The 17,165-nt window shown below is 36.8% G+C and overlaps 3 protein-coding genes and 1 pseudogene across 3 annotated transcripts; all 4 read right to left on the bottom strand.

The window, feature by feature from the left end:
* Positions 206-2,404, bottom strand: LOC104721430 (anti-sigma-I factor RsgI6-like). Its single transcript, XM_019231750.1, has 6 exons — positions 2,356-2,404; positions 2,215-2,261; positions 1,911-2,130; positions 1,669-1,832; positions 668-1,555; positions 206-568 (listed from the first exon to the last, which is right to left on the bottom strand). Exons 1-6 carry the CDS (start codon positions 2,402-2,404, stop codon positions 206-208), a joined length of 1,731 nt encoding a protein of 576 aa, XP_019087295.1.
* Positions 3,450-4,551, bottom strand: LOC109127582 (40S ribosomal protein S29). Its single transcript, XM_019232529.1, has 3 exons — positions 4,396-4,551; positions 3,733-3,832; positions 3,450-3,630 (listed from the first exon to the last, which is right to left on the bottom strand). Exons 1-3 carry the CDS (start codon positions 4,455-4,457, stop codon positions 3,622-3,624), a joined length of 171 nt encoding a protein of 56 aa, XP_019088074.1. The 5' UTR covers positions 4,458-4,551; the 3' UTR covers positions 3,450-3,621.
* LOC104721429 lies at positions 5,564-7,368 on the bottom strand (annotated as a pseudogene).
* Positions 13,501-15,359, bottom strand: LOC104721428 (transcription factor bHLH85). Its single transcript, XM_010439406.1, has 5 exons — positions 14,742-15,359; positions 14,324-14,626; positions 14,111-14,176; positions 13,929-13,994; positions 13,501-13,851 (listed from the first exon to the last, which is right to left on the bottom strand). The coding sequence occupies exons 1-5, from the start codon at positions 15,285-15,287 to the stop codon at positions 13,771-13,773; spliced, it is 1,062 nt and encodes a 353-aa protein (XP_010437708.1). The 5' UTR covers positions 15,288-15,359; the 3' UTR covers positions 13,501-13,770.

The raw sequence follows: 17,165 nt of genomic DNA, 5'->3' as shown, positions 1-17,165 counted from the left end.
ATTAATATTTTGGTTAATGAAAAATTTGGTGAGAGACTAACGAATGCACATGACCTAAGAACCCAACCCAACGATGCTCATGAATCATGATTAGTCCTTGGGGTTTCCGCCGACACGGCTATACCATATATAGACTAATAACGACAAAACATACCATATTCTTGACTAAAAATCAAACTACTAGGGTAGTTTTTTACTTTGCTTCTTAAACACGAATGGTAAAAGAGGATGGTTGACTGTGTAAGGAGGAGACATCAGAAGTCAGCTTAAAGCTGTGAGACACTTCTGAATTGGTGAGAGGATGAGCAATCTTGACATCATAGTCACCATGGAAGAGTGAAGCTTCAAAGAATCCATCAGCATCACTGACACCTGTGGTTTGTCTGCGGAAGCCTCCCCATTCATGCAATAGTTTGTCCACGACGTCTCCGGTGGCTAGGTTGTTGAAGTTTCCATCGGTGAGGCCCATTCTGTAGCAACCTGATGGAGAATAACCTGCCCACGTCACTATTCCCTTCACTTCCGGATGTGCGTGGGCTTCCCTTAGGACTTGCTCAAAATACGTGGCCTGCAAGAAAGCTCAAGATCAGACATATATAGAAGTGCTCATAAGAAACAGAGTAGGACCGGGTGGGACTTTTGTTAACCATAAGAGGATATTAATTACCTGAACATCTGGAGGAGCTTCTACGTCGACCTCAGTAAGCCATATAGGCAAACCAGTGGAACCAATAGTGTCAAGAGCTGATCTCATATAGGGAATGTTAGGAGTCTTGAAATGAGATTCAAGTCCGATCCCTAGGGATATGTTACCGCGAACTCGGATAGATTTAAGCTCCCTAAGCTTCTCCAAATACCTTGCTGGGCTAGAATCTGAATCCCTTGGTTCCTCTAACGTATTATATTCATTCATAAACTTGGTGCTAGTTGGATCCAATGCTTGCACCATCGCATAGATGTTATGAGAAGCTTTAGGACCCATCCTGTTCTCAAAGAAGGACCAATGAAGATTCTCATTCACAACGTCCCAACTCATAACCTGGCCTTTGTATCGAGACACCACAGAGATGATCCTTTGTTTCACAGCTTCGTAGAATTCATGACCAGAGAGAGAATCCAGCCATTGAAGTTGATACTTAGGGTCGTTCCATACTATATTGTGGCCACGTACAGCGATCCTATGCTCCTTGAAGAAACTCAACATTGCGTCAGCGGTAGAGTAATCCTCTTTGCCTCTTATATTTTCGGTGCTGTACCATTTCATCTCGTTTGCGAAAGTTGTCACTGTGAACCTTTGAGTGAACCAGTTTTGGTATGCTTCGTTCTCAAGTATGTTCTTTTCTACCTCACACCCGAATGGGAATCCGAGTTTATTCTGTTCTATGGAAATGGTTGCTTCTGGTATTGGCTCGCCTTTGCTGTTCACGGCTCTGATTCTCACGGTTTTTTTTCTCTCCTTCTGAATGCTCTGCTCGTGGTGAGAGTTCCACTCTTCTTGTGTAAATGGTTGCAATGAGACGCTATCAACCCAAATCTCAACCGTTGTATCCTCGCTCTACACATGAACAATGAAACAGGACTCAGCATGGTTGAGAGATAAACTCGCCAAATGTAGAAACTTGGCATCTTATGAAAATCTATAAACAATTGGAGCAATGAAGCAGATACCTCAAAGTAGAGTTCGGCAGGTCCAGATTCATCAACAGTGAGACCACCCTTGAGCATGGACCAGCACTTGGATTCAGCAACAACTGAACCAGCATGCTTATATTCACCGTTCTTCCTGAAAATAGCTTTCACAGGAGCCTTTCCTTTGCTTACTTGTAACCAAGCTACGAGGAACATAAAAGACATTAGATTATAATTGGCACAAGGCTTATAAAAACTCTAAAGAGAAAGTGTTATTTTACCAGAGAAAGTGTAGTGAAGTCCTTTTTCCAAATAAACCTTTTGTGAGACACTGTCATAAGGTTGTCTCCTGTCTCGTGCAACAACAAAATTATGGTTTCCAATCTCTCTGAAGTCTACTTTTGCGTTTCCGAACGATGTCCAGCCTAGAGAACCATCTCGTAGGTCAGGGTTTACGATGATTCCTCCATTGTACTGTGGTTTTAAAGGGATCTCTAGACACTGCACCAAAACAAAAATATATATCAACTATTAGAACAAGGATTACAGCGAACATGTCTGATAAATAAACAGAGCATTGCTTGCCTCTATGGTTGCAGAATAATCATACGGCACGACTTTTGATTCACTCCCTGCAAATATTTTCATGTAAAAAACGTTATTACTTTTTGTTTGTTTCCTCTCCTTGACAAAAATAAGAAATCATTAAAGAAGATGGAGAACAACTTGATAGAGCAAGGCTGCATAGGACAACAAGAAATAGCAGGCGCTTCATAGTGGAATCAAAAGAACAAACCGATGATGATGATGATGAAGGAAATGCAAATTTCCTAAGTTCTTTTGTGTAAAATTTTCATTGTGATTATATAGTGGAAATCTTTGCTATTCTTGATGATCTTGATATAATTCTTTAACTAAAACATGGTTTAGTTTTAGGCGTAAAAGAAAAGCTTTACTAGTATGAACTTTTTACCATCCTAGTTTTGGAAACCAAATAAGTTCAATATATTATCTATAGCTATTAATAGAAACAGCATATTAAAGGGATAATCTAATATTCCAAGTGAATTTAGTTTTGATGAGATTTTTAATGATTTTGATAATTTTAGGGAAGTTGATATGATTTATTGTAAAATTCTTTCAAATTCCACCTAAAACTGTAAGATTTAGAATTCTGTATTTTTAACTATATAAATCCTCTCAAATGCTCCAGAATCCCTAAAAATTATTGAAATCCAAATCCACAAACTGTTTTGAATAATAATGGTATGATAATCCACAAACTGTTTTGAATAACAATATATTCTATGATAGATTTTTAAATCATTAGTTCAATAACAATGAATTTAAATTTTTTTTTTTAAATTCATGATTGGATGGATAATTATTTGAATACACCCCTAAATGTCAGAAGAAATTCAACTATCACCGATTTACAGATGCAAAATACTGAAAAACATATATAGTCATTAATTAGCTTAAACGAATAAACCTTTAGCAAAAAAAAAAAAAAAAGCAAATTAACAAACAAATATAGTCAATAATCTTTACAACTTTTACAAGAACCAAAGCCTAAAGAGGAAAACTAGCTTAAAATCTAACGGCAAACATATTATCACAACTTTTTTACATCTTTTACAAGATCAAAAATCTTACAATGGTTTTCACTAGAAAGAGACCACCAAGACTATCTATACAGTATAGTGGCCCAATATTGTAAGATTTCTGGTCACTCAACTACAAGCTTCGGGATGTGTTTCAACTGTCAACAATTTCGTGTTACGATGATACGATCTATAATATAGAGATTGCATATGATAAATATAAAGCAAAGATATTATAAATTTATAAGCAAAATAGTCAAACAAGGTAATTCATTGATTCAACAGCTAAAAAGGCTTGTCAGATTAGTTCAATGCAGATAAATCCATTACAAGATAAAAAAAGCTTAAAGTTTGAAAACCCCAAAAGACACGATGCTCCTGTGGATCATCAACGGTACTGCAAAGGAAGGGAAAAAAAAACAATGCAAGATGAATTAAATAAACATTCCAAAGAAAATGAGACACACAATAACCGAAAGATCATCAACACATTATTTACCTTAATGAAACCGATTTCCTTGGCGTTGCTACGGAAGCACTGTCTGCAGCAGTTGAGACCATACTTGCGGATTAATCCATGCGAGTTTCCACACACACGGCTACACAAACAACAACAATATCCCAACCTTTTATCATTAGATTCACAAGATTCATTCTATATTTACAGACAAGAAAAAAGAGCATTTGATTTGGTTTAAAAAGGATTACAAAGCAATGTTAAACCAAGTGTAAAAAAAAAGAATCAACAACTCTCTAACAGTTCAACTCAAGACAGAGAGTAACATTGTCAAATTTTTCGTTTTCATCATGGAAACCAATAACATTACATCATTATGCAGCGATTTACATAAAACGTTTTTCCCTTTTAGATTAATGGGAATTTAAACTATGCTTTTCTAAGCTAAAGCTTTAAACATGATCTTCATAAATGAGCTCAGAACAAGATTTGATACTCTGCTTTACCCAACCTAAACAACATATTTAATATCTTAAACAAAGTTTCACATACTCAACAAGAATCAGACTCAGAGAAAAATTTCCTCAATTAACAAGAATCAGAGACATGAATAGAGGTCTATCTAAGGCAAACCGGATTGATTTCTCAGAACTAAAACAAATTTTAGAAAACGAGAGATGGGAGAAGAAGATAAATGAACAATACCAGGTGCGAGACCCCGGACCATATTTCTTCGGATGTGAATTCCACACGTTGGAATGACCCATGATCGATCGTCCACTGCTCTGCTCACTGTTGAAAGAGATGTGCGGCGACGGCGTGAGAGTGAGAGAGAGACGATAAATGACCAAAAAAACTATAAACCCTAGTAATTTGTGGTCTTAAAAGTGTAGTATACGGGCCTTCTATAAATGGGCCGAATCACAAGCCTTATCTAGACAGCTAGCCCATTCTTAATTCACCCCTTCTTAATTCTTTCAAAGTTCAACATATCTTATGTTTAAAGGGATGGTTATCTCTAGCCCTGGGCTTTCGGGTACTTGGGTCGGGTTCAAGTAGGAACCGATCGGGTTCGGTTTTTTTGGGTAGAGGAGTTTAGGATCCAATAGGGTAAATAGAAAATATTGGTTCGGGTTCAGTTCGGGTCTTACCGGGTTCGGGTCAGTTCGGGTCTAAAATTTCAGAACCTATAAATACCCAAAAAAATCGGATATCAATCGGGTTCGGGCATTTTGTATCCGATTACCCAAATTTTTACCCGATTACCCGAAATACCCGGTTTTTTACCCGATTATCCGAAAATTTTAAAACTTAATATTAAGAAAAACACTTTATAAATTTAAGTTTTAAAAGTTTTGGTTAAATTTTTGAATATATAGCTAAACATGTCAGTATAATTTTGGTTATTTTGAGTATTTTAATCTAGAAAAAAAATATTTTTAAATTTTAACCTATAGTTTTGAATAACTATGCTATAAAAGAACAAATTATAACTAATATATTATGTATATTATTTTATTTCGGGTATGTCGGGTACCCATTCGGTTCTCGGTTCAGTCTCGGTTTTCAGGTTTTGGAGATTAGGACCCAATAGAGTATTTTACCGGTTCCGGGTTCGGATTCGGATCCATATTTTCGGGTCGGTTCCGGTTCGGATTTTCGGTTCCGGTTTTTTCGCCCAGGCCTAGTTATCTCTATCAATATCATAGATACAATGAGAGAGAGAAGGAGAACTCAACATATTTATATGCCATTCTGAATATCAATCAAACTCACAATCCTCAGTTCACTTTCTACATATGTTTCCCTCAAAATCAGAAAATCTCATCAACAGAAGTTCACTAAAGTAGTGGTAAAGTGGTAAAAGAGTAGATCAGTTCCTAGGCAGGACTTTTGAGCATGTTGTCCTCACTTGACCTAGGGGACCAGTCAATACATGATAACTTGATAGTTTCATCATCGACATGGCAAAATCTCTGCGGAACAAGGACGGATCAGAAGCATACGCTCTCACCCACAACTCAGTCTCTTCACTACCCATTAGTTGCTGATCAGAAAACAGCAAGCCTTTCTTCTCCATCAGTCTCTTGTAGTAGCGTGTTCCAAAATTTTCATCACCTCCTTCATTGTTGTAGCTCAAGTCGATCACTCCATCATTACTGCTTCCTGAGCTCATACCGTAGCTGTTTCTGGAATCTGATGCAGGTAAGGACGGTACTAAACCAGGGGATGCAGATGGAGATGAAGCTGAGACAGAGAAGGGGCATTTCGTTTTCAGTTCTTGGACGAACCCTGGATTGACATCAGGGTCAGGCTTCCCGGTTCCTGAGAAGTTGTACAGGCGGTTCTCAAAAAATGTGCAGTGGGTAATGCCTATGCTGTGTGCACCTGCATTAGGAACAGTCACAAGAAAAGAATCATTAGCAACAGGCAGAACAAACGAATCATGTCACAAAGAGCAGTTAAGCATTTCCAAGATGTCACAAGAGTTAAGCATTTCCAAGATGTCACAACCAGATTTAGCTATGAAAAGAGAGATGTTGACATTTAGAAGTGAGAAACTACCGAATAAGCTGACGGTTTCTCTCTCGCTGAATCCTCTGGAAGCAAACCTCGCAATAATCACAGAGAGAATAGCTTGTGGTCCAGGAAGCTCGTCTTCCGCAATTTTCTTGAAGGCCATTGGACTGTCTTTTCTTCCAGTCTACAGAGGATAAAATGGACCACCAGCCTGAGAGTTTACAAAGACATGAGTAAGCGTTGCATCTAAAAATATCAACATGGAGAAACCAGAAGAGTGAGCTAGAGAGTCGAGATATACCACAAGGACTGCTTCTCTAGCAGCCAAGACAAGAAGGTCAGCACAGGAAACAACTCCAGGGCAAACAGTCTCCAGCTCAGACTTAATGGCGTCAATCACATCAAACCCTTTCAAAGACAGGTTTGGAGATGCTTCTTTCTCAGAAGTATTTGATTCATCAACGTCTAGAAGGACTGATGCATCACATCCCTGTAGCACAAATACACAAATCCCCAATTGCAACATGAGCAAACTCCAAGAAACGCTAAAGAAAACATAGAATCTGATTCGCAAAGGATAACATCAAATCAGAGTATGGAAACACACACAAATTTCTGCAAATCCATAGCCAAAGATTGAGAAAATTAACCGCCTGATTAAAACAACATGATTCCAATTACAGAGATGAACCTTAAAATCTGAAACAGAGAGATCACGATACAACACTCACGAAACAAGATCCCAAACAATCATCAACAACAGATCTATCGTAGATTAAGGGAAATCCAAAAAAAATCAGAAAAATCTCAGACCTCGATGAAGCAATCGTGAAAGAGGAGACGGATGAGAGAAGGAGCAACGCTGGGTTTGACATCGGAGATATCTCTGATGGATTTAGCGATGATTTTCTCGGCGGAAGGGCAAGATTCACGGTAGTAATCGTAGTGGAGGGAGGAAGACCGATCGATATCTTCAGAGACGGACATGAACATGAAATCATCGTCGAAGAAAGGCTTCTCGGAAACCTTGCCGCCGCCGGTACGATTCGCCGTGAAATTGCCGTTTCCAAACTCGATGCGGTAAATCGCGATGTAGATGCTCAGAGCGATGATGGAGCAAGTGAGTAAAACGATCTTGTAGTCTCCGAGATACTTCATTCTCGACTCTTCTTCTGATGTTGTTCGTCGTCTGCGATTGTGAATTTGAGATTTGTGAAGTTCTCTCTGGGGAAGTGAGATTGGGGATGATGATTGTGAGCTAAAGGAGTGAAAGAAGCGGGAAGTTAAGTGGAATTGACGGTTATACCCTCCGTGTCCCACGTGTAGTCGGTTCGGCGTTTGTTAGAGACGGTTAAGTTTTTGTGGTAGTGTGGTACAGTCGAAAATCGAATCGTACCGTTTGCGAGGGAGCTGTAATCTAGTGTTTCTCGAACACCGTACATATCATACTCCCGTATATTATAAAAGGTGTGTATCTCTAATTGAAGACTATATAGAGTAGAGATTTTCACGAAATATTTAGTATATGGGATCAGTCGATTAATCATTATTTGTAGGATCGGTAAAAAATATCTTGAAATTTTAAGTCTTTTTTACGGTGCAAAAATTCAACCAAGCGATGGATAGTCTTGACATCAAAATTGGTTGGAGCATTCATAGACTTATAGTCATCAAGGTGATCACATATCAAATTTGGTAACTTTGTATTGATGATTGTTGATCATTAGTGTACTTGGATATGTTACATATTTATATTGAACTTGTACTTGTTGTTGGTCCGATAAAATCTCAAAGTAGAAAAGAGTATTAAGAATTATGTAGCCAGATATATTTGTTGCTTATGAATATGGAAGGGGTTTTTATGAACTGTCATTTCAATAGTTATTTGATTGATTCTTGTAGTTATTATTTATCGAATTGAGTATATTTTAGTGAAGGGCTCTCAACCTTGAGCTTATTATTCCAGATTTTAATTAATATAAATATATGTAGAACTTGGAGAAGAAGAAAAAAACGATATGAGAAAAGTATAGAATATAGAGGGAGAAACAGTCGTCATTTATGGGCTTTGGTGTCAAACTATGAAATTGTATAACTTACACTATTTATTATATGATATTATCGACCGATCTTAATTTATATAAAATTTCTACACTTTATTTTAATTTTCTTGAGTAATCAAATTGTAGGAATTAAGACCTGTTCTTACTAATCAGTAATGCTATATATATATATATATATATAATTGTAAAAGAAAAAAGTAATCAACAAACTAATAATTTTCTGTAGCTGTTACCATCAAAACATAATTCAACCGGTTGACAAAACAATATAAAAGAATATAAGAGTACCATGAACCTTAGTCAACCAGTAATTTAAGATGTGGCCAAAAGCCAAAGTCAAAACCTATTTTAATAACTATCACGTCAATTTCACAACTTCTTATAGTCAATTTTACGATTTTGCAACTAACATATGTATTTGTTATATTGATATAACTTATATCTATCAATCTATGTGTCCTAATTGAACTATACTACCTATTATAATATAGTTTAACTTACATTTAAAAAGGGTACTAGTTTGTTTAGTTTTTGCTCCAACAATTTACTTTACTGGCTTCGATTGGTAAACAAAACTCATGGTGTGGTAAACATTTTTAAGGCGGTCAAGAGATAGTAATACAACTAAATAAATAAAAACTAAGATAAATAAGATGTGGACTTAAACGGATCGCTCTAATTCTCTCTGAGACACGATAATCGAGACGCCGTTATTATTACCTTCCTCCGATATCGGTAGAGCTCCGGCTCGCTAACGTCGGGATCTCTCAATCTCTTCGCTCCTTTACTTCTTTTTTATTCCCTTAGTTTCATCATTCAAGCTTTTTTCCCCTTTTGTTGTCTTTTTTTTGTTCCCCGACCAAACCTCGACACCCACCCTAGAGCTAGACGAAGGCCTGATCTTGTGTCCCTACAGAAGGATATGGAGTCCGGCGAACCCCATCCTCATCTATTCTCGCACAGCCTTACCGTTGACGGTACCAAAGTCCTTGTGTTTCTCTTTTCCCTAATCCAGATTGTGTTTCGCCATTGAAGTCTCCTCTTCCCCAACGGTACCTATGTCGATGTGTGGCGAGGAATCTTCAAGTGTCATGAACTGTCTCCGTTTTTGGACCCCCGTCCCTAAGATCTGTCACACTATGAGCTTGGCAGACCCATGTCAACTCCCTTGGCCATCCCCAAAGTCTTTTGGATCTCTGCGGATGAGCTCAGGACTTGAACTTGGATTGCTAGCATCCCAATTGGTCTTGCCCAAACTCCGAAATCCCAAGTCTACTCTATCTATCCTTATGTTATCTAGTAAACAGTTCTTTTGTTTGATGGTTGAACTCGGTGTCCGAAGACTGCATCTGAGAATCCACTTACCTAGAATGATTTGTAGTAACAAAATGTATGATAGTTCCTTGGTCCTTGCTCAAGTTGTGACTTTGTTTGTTAACTGGAAGAATCAAATCCCTTGTATCCCTATGCTAACTAGCGTTTCTAGTTCTCAACATCATCCCATCAACCGTACCAGTTTGGTGTTAACAACAACCCAACAGACCAAGCCTCATTCACATTTATCATTGTCAAACCGGTTGCATACTCTGTGTGGATTTCTTGATCTATTTGGCAAAGGGCGCCATATGAGAGAGAACCCACCTGTACTGCTNACATTTAAAAAGGGTACTAGTTTGTTTAGTTTTTGCTCCAACAATTTACTTTACTGGCTTCGATTGGTAAACAAAACTCATGGTGTGGTAAACATTTTTAAGGCGGTCAAGAGATAGTAATACAACTAAATAAATAAAAACTAAGATAAATAAGATGTGGACTTAAACGGATCGCTCTAATTCTCTCTGAGACACGATAATCGAGACGCCGTTATTATTACCTTCCTCCGATATCGGTAGAGCTCCGGCTCGCTAACGTCGGGATCTCTCAATCTCTTCGCTCCTTTACTTCTTTTTTATTCCCTTAGTTTCATCATTCAAGCTTTTTTCCCCTTTTGTTGTCTTTTTTTTGTTCCCCGACCAAACCTCGACACCCACCCTAGAGCTAGACGAAGGCCTGATCTTGTGTCCCTACAGAAGGATATGGAGTCCGGCGAACCCCATCCTCATCTATTCTCGCACAGCCTTACCGTTGACGGTACCAAAGTCCTTGTGTTTCTCTTTTCCCTAATCCAGATTGTGTTTCGCCATTGAAGTCTCCTCTTCCCCAACGGTACCTATGTCGATGTGTGGCGAGGAATCTTCAAGTGTCATGAACTGTCTCCGTTTTTGGACCCCCGTCCCTAAGATCTGTCACACTATGAGCTTGGCAGACCCATGTCAACTCCCTTGGCCATCCCCAAAGTCTTTTGGATCTCTGCGGATGAGCTCAGGACTTGAACTTGGATTGCTAGCATCCCAATTGGTCTTGCCCAAACTCCGAAATCCCAAGTCTACTCTATCTATCCTTATGTTATCTAGTAAACAGTTCTTTTGTTTGATGGTTGAACTCGGTGTCCGAAGACTGCATCTGAGAATCCACTTACCTAGAATGATTTGTAGTAACAAAATGTATGATAGTTCCTTGGTCCTTGCTCAAGTTGTGACTTTGTTTGTTAACTGGAAGAATCAAATCCCTTGTATCCCTATGCTAACTAGCGTTTCTAGTTCTCAACATCATCCCATCAACCGTACCAGTTTGGTGTTAACAACAACCCAACAGACCAAGCCTCATTCACATTTATCATTGTCAAACCGGTTGCATACTCTGTGTGGATTTCTTGATCTATTTGGCAAAGGGCGCCATATGAGAGAGAACCCACCTGTACTGCTACGTTTTGACATATCTTCTTGGCTCAATTTGGTCTTTGCTTCCCTTGCTTGTGCTATTTGTGAAGTTCTGCTGCTCTATGGTCTATTTCCCTGTACCTCAATGTTGACATCCGACGATCTTCAGCAAACCACTCTCAGCACCATCACCATCATCCGGGCTACAGCCCACCGAATCCCTGCCATTGCATTGCTTCTGCTAATGCTCCTCGCTCCGGTGAGACCTTTGGGTCTGATTCCTCTACCAACGTCACAATGTCTTAAGACCGTGACCACCTTGTCTTCTGTCGAATCTTTCGATGCTGATCAATCTAGCAACCGTGACCTCACATGTCTCAAGCCGCTTCTTAGCGTTTGTTTCACAACTCTCTCGAACTTTTGCTTGATATTATATATTTTTTTGCTTATGGCTTTGGGGAAAACCTTTGTTTGTAATCTTTTAAACCTTTGGAATTTGTTTCTCTCTTTCTATAATGTTTCTGTTTGACTAAATGGAAGCTTCAGTTTGTCAAAAAAAAAAAAAAAGAANTAGTACAAATTGCAAACAGAAACAAACTTTTCAAGTTAGCCGTTTAAAGTTTGAATAGATTAAAGTTGTATAATAGTGTACTAATTTTTCAATAATTTTTATATATATATATATATATATATATATATATTTTGGAACAACCTCAATAATTTATAATTAAGTAGAAATAAATTCAAATATCTGATATTGGTTGCCATGAATATGATTGATTGCGATTATATTCTAGTGGGAAAAGTTGGATATGCTATTCTAGTCATTTTAATATATTTTGGGCTACTATACAGAAATTTTAAAAACTCATTCAATATCTTTTTATATCATATATTCGAACTCTTGGCAAGGTATAATTAATTTTTTATTTATATCTATATAAAATAAGATGGTCTAAACACAGCTATTGCATGGGAACAATTCTATTTTATTTACAAAAATCCGACTGTGGGAAATCAACTGAATATTCCATTGTAAATTATAAACAATACATAAACAATGAATTGGTCTTAATTATTCATGAATACGTGTGAGAATGAACATTTAATTTTGCGGCCGAAGCTTAGAAGTTGCCATACTTCATCCTTATTACAAATGTTCGTGAAGTGAGTGCTTTGATTAATTGTGCATTTTGTTTTCACATCACAGCTTTTTGTGTAAAAATAGGTTTTTAATCCTAGACAAATTTCGTTGTAATTTTCTATGGATCGGAATGAACTTAACGTCAAGGAAAAAAAAACGAAAATACAGCTCGAATAGTAAATATCACACAGTAGATATTTCAACAGTAAATATGAAATCATAATGTCGTACACTAAATTTGAGTAAATTAAATTTAATGAAATATTTCTTTAATCTAAGTTACTTTGTAAAGTTATACGCACATATTCAAATATTTGCCAAACATCGGTTTTTTTTTTTTAACATCTGATTTTATTATCTTGAATCAGAAAATACATAGTTATTCATGAACATACATATACAACCAATAGTAAAATAAAACAAAATAATCGAAAAAGTAAAATTACACGCAGCTTCCTTTACTAAGTAAGACTTATACGCTAACAGAGTAATAAATCTGTTATTTTCCTTCTTCGTCTTCGTCTTCGATCTTCTTTTTCTGGTTATCATCTTTTTGATGAAACTCTAATAATTTCTTCAAAAATCAGTAGTTGCAATATATCTGTTACATCGCAAACCATATACATATTGCCATCTCTTGTACCAAGAAATGAAAGCCTCCAATATCAGTGTGTCTCTCCAACATCCATATAATTGTTGCACTGGTTCTATTTTGGAATACCATATATGGTAAATTACTAACCTCGTGTGCACTGATAATGGAGGGAAGTACGATTCCAAAACCAAGATCTCGTACTATTCTCCATGGTGGTTTCCACGGTGGTTTCTTCCAAAGCAAAGCCGTTAGGATTTGCCCCTGAAATTGCATAAGTATGAAACAACGGCCAATGGAATATGAATTCATGGGAAAGACAACGCCGGATGTAACCGGAAGAACACCACCAATGGTTAGACGAGTAAACGAATCATCATCGAACGGAAGATAACACCTCTGTTGAGAGGGACAATGGACGAGAGAAAATTTTATCCATATTTGCTTCTTCTTCTTCCAAGTCGAAGTTGAAATAGTTCTCCAAATTTCTGAAATATTTTGATAGATTTTGATATCTGAAATTTTGGGGAAAAAAAGGTTTTGATTGGTAAAAGGGAAGCAAATGGAATCAATTCGTTTAAGGTGATTCTCAACGAATTACTCCGTTGGGAATATATCGGTTTATATCTCTTCATTCGTTAGGTATTCTTTTAATATTAATTTGACAACATCATATTAAATAAATGGTGATCACACATTGAGTTGAAGACAATCAGACGCCGACAACAAGAAACATCAATATCTAAAAAGTGATGAAACTATCGCTTATAACTCAATTGAAAAGATGATCATAAGAATTGGAATGTGAGACAAAAAGAAAGTATGTAAAAAAATCGAATGTGACTCTCCATTTCTCTCATATTGAACATCGATCGTACGAGAAATTATAATCGAACTCGTCCGAAGGCGGAGAATATTAAAAAAGGAAAAGAATATTACATTTTTTAATTGGGTATATATAAGAGAAAAAAAAATCCAACTAAAATCACAAATGTGCTTTATTCATCTCGGTGAGCTGAGACCAATGTCCATTCCGTTGAAAGCAATCGGCGCATACATCCATAAATCATCAGAGCTCAATAACTGCATGCGAAGTATTAGTTAGATCATTTTCATATACATAACACATGCATGACTGTACAAAAAAGTTTATTTGCAACCTTAATTTGGAGTTGCAAAAATTTGACGTAATGAACAGCTTCCTCAAGCATCGTACTGATATCAACCTGTTACGTATTTGAGAAATTATCCTTGTTAAGAATTTTTTTATTAAAAACATAGTCTAAAGTAAAATTGCATGTAAAGCATGCACGTTTAACGTTTGCATGACCTTTTTTTTTACCTTTGTTCCATTAGGGACGAGATTTTGTAAGATCCTTAGTCTCTCGTTAATCCTTTCTCTTCTTTTCTGCAAAACAAAATGAACACTCGGATTAATTTTATATTACACAAATGAAACATAATTTTAATTTTTGACATTTTATTGTGGTAAAGAAAAAAACTATTTGGGAAATTCTAAACTTTCTAGTTAAGAATTTATAATATAAAAAATTACCCTTGCGTAAAGGCTTTGAGGGTCGGTGGCTGCACCACGACTGGCTCTTGTTTTGCCATTGAGGTTGAGGGCCTTTGAGGGATCTTCTTCTTTGGAAGAGGAGTCTTCTCCTCCACCGTCTTGATCAGCATAGTTCGATTCTTCCTCCGAACAGAAAGTGGTGCTCGAGTTCTGTCTGCTCATCATTGCCCCATTCTTTTTTTTCTTCAACTTCTCTTCTTCTTCCCCTTCTCCCCCATTGTTATCCCCACTTATATCTATGCTCTTTTGTCCTTTCTTATTCACTCTTGCTCTCTTGTTTTTCTGAGTCCATAGCAAAACCGTTTATAAATTAGGTAACTAATTAAGAACTCTCTAACTAATTTTGTCTCTCTAACTTGACAATGGGTTAGGGACTTAAAACCGATAAATAACTTACGTCGGTAGATGTGGCACGGGATCTCTTTTTGGAGCCCGTGAGGGATTTTTGATGATCAGTAGTAGTCACAGACATCTCAGATTGCAACAAGCTTTCCTCATCATTGCGGTTCTCCACTACGGTTTCCAAAGGCAAAATAGTCTTTCCAGAAGAGTATTTCTCGACGTCACACTCACTTGTCTCCTCACCAACAAGGTAAGAGTTTGTGTTGATGGTCACATCTTCCATCCCAAAGTCCATTGTCCCATTTTGGTTTTCTTCAGCGGCGGGAGGAACCACGGTGTAGTATCCGCTGTTCCCAGCGCTGTAACTGCTGCTCTCCTGAGAGAAACAGAAGCTACCGGCCTCGGACACGAGGCTAAGGTGGTTTTGATGAGAACCAAGGTTCCAATACAAGCCTTGGTGGTCACCACCGGCTGTGCCAGAGGATGATCCCGTGCCAGGATGATCATAGGAGGCAAGGAGCTGGTTCATGAAATCGGCCTCCTCGGTTGCGTAAGTGTACATTCCTCCGAGGTTGTTGCTCCATTCTCCCATGGCTTCCATTTTTCTTTTTATGGTTAATTAAGAGATTAGTCTTAATTAAGAACGTTAGTTTTTTTTTTTTTGTGTGTTGGAAGTCTTGTGAGAGAAGTGAGGGAATGATGGGGAGGAGTTGGGAAGTATATATAGAGAACATGAGAGTTAGTGGATAAATGTCAACACAAATGACACCAGTTACAATCATCTTTCTAATTTAAATTTATAAATAACCAAGTCTGGGGATACCATTAGATATTGACAGCTAATTATTGTGGGCTCTACAACTTGGTCATCAAACATAAGTTATATATTTCCGTTTGTCGTATATGACTCTGCATTTCCGTTTGTTCATTACTTAACATATACTATATGCTAAGTATAAGGTTTTTTTATTAAAAACTATAGTTGGATGATATATTAATTCATGACCAATATGACAAATGGTGAGACATGATGTTGTGGTGGTATTCACAACATCTTGGGATAAAATATGGAGGAGCTCATTAGATTTCTCGACTTCGCGATGTCGAATATATTTTAGTTAGCATGCATTAGGTTTCCGTTTTACTAATGCGTTCGACTATAGTAAGACCCCATATGCTTTCTAACTGCGTCAATCCCTAGAGTTTTAATGTTAAGAGTATAGTATCGGTTGAATACAATTACCCCTTCAAAAAACTACATATATATGATACCTATGAACATTTACTTTCCCTCGAAGGACATATATAGTTCGGTTCCCATACAGTTCAACCTGCCATGATACAAGATTTTTTCCTTATTTTAATAGTAAAGTAGTTTTTTTCTCCAATATTCTACATATCTTCAGAATATTCCTATTTATCGATAAAATATAGGTGTATTATATCTTAATCAAAAATTCTGCATAATGATATATACAACGTATTAAATAATTTTCACTTTACAAAACTAACAAATAATCGATAAACTTTTGAGTCTAATTAATAGTGGATACACGTAGTTGCCTATACGATTTCTAAAGAAACAAACTATATAACTAGAATTACCTATTCCTAAACATTAGGAAAGATAGAGAAATATGTACATATCTCTTTTCTACTTTTACATTTTTTGTTTTTTAATATGTTTGTTGTCAGCTGTGTTTTCCCGAATGATTTAAAATCATGCATAATCTAACTCTATGGAGCTAGACGGCTAGATATATGATTCTCGTCTATCGATGATTTAAATCATGTTAAACTAACCTTGAACCAATCAATATTAGTGGATTCGTACGAGAGAAATGATTGCGTTTGTCAATTTGGGTATCCTCCTGACGATACTCTTGCCAATTGTATGTTTTATATTATGGAGTATATATCAAAACCGCAATAAAATAAAGAACAGAATATTTCGACAATAAGCGCAATTCACTTTTAGGTCAAGTTGATGCAAAATTAGAAGCTACATTTTGGAAACCGTGTAATAGTGATTTAAAAACTGCCATGGCCTTTTCGCATAATTGTAATTAATAAATTAAGTTTAGCTACGTATTTTTCTTTGCTTTTGTTCTTATGATATTTATTTGTTCCTACTATCCTTTTCATTTAGTATAGAGTGCTTATAATGAAACTCTAAGAATTCTCAATCTAATTTATAAATGCAATCAAGTAACTAAAAGCTCTTCCAACTAATTTAGACAGTTTTTTGTACACAAAATTTGATTACATAGAACATTGATCACATCAAAAGTAATTCATTATATATTATCTAAACATATCGAGAGTTCAGTTTTTTTGCTTAGGTTGTCAAGTTCCAAGGATAAATAACTTTGCAGCAGACAAGAGGGTTTATGAGTTGGAGAATGAGAATGAAAGAGAGAGAGAGAGATGTGAAGTGGAGAATCAAGAGACCTGGTTGTTGAACGTGACAGTTTTTGTG

Source organism: Camelina sativa, chromosome 11 (assembly GCF_000633955.1).
Source record: "Camelina sativa cultivar DH55 chromosome 11, Cs, whole genome shotgun sequence".
NCBI lineage: Eukaryota > Viridiplantae > Streptophyta > Magnoliopsida > Brassicales > Brassicaceae > Camelina > Camelina sativa.
This window is presented reverse-complemented; position numbering and strand designations above follow the sequence as displayed.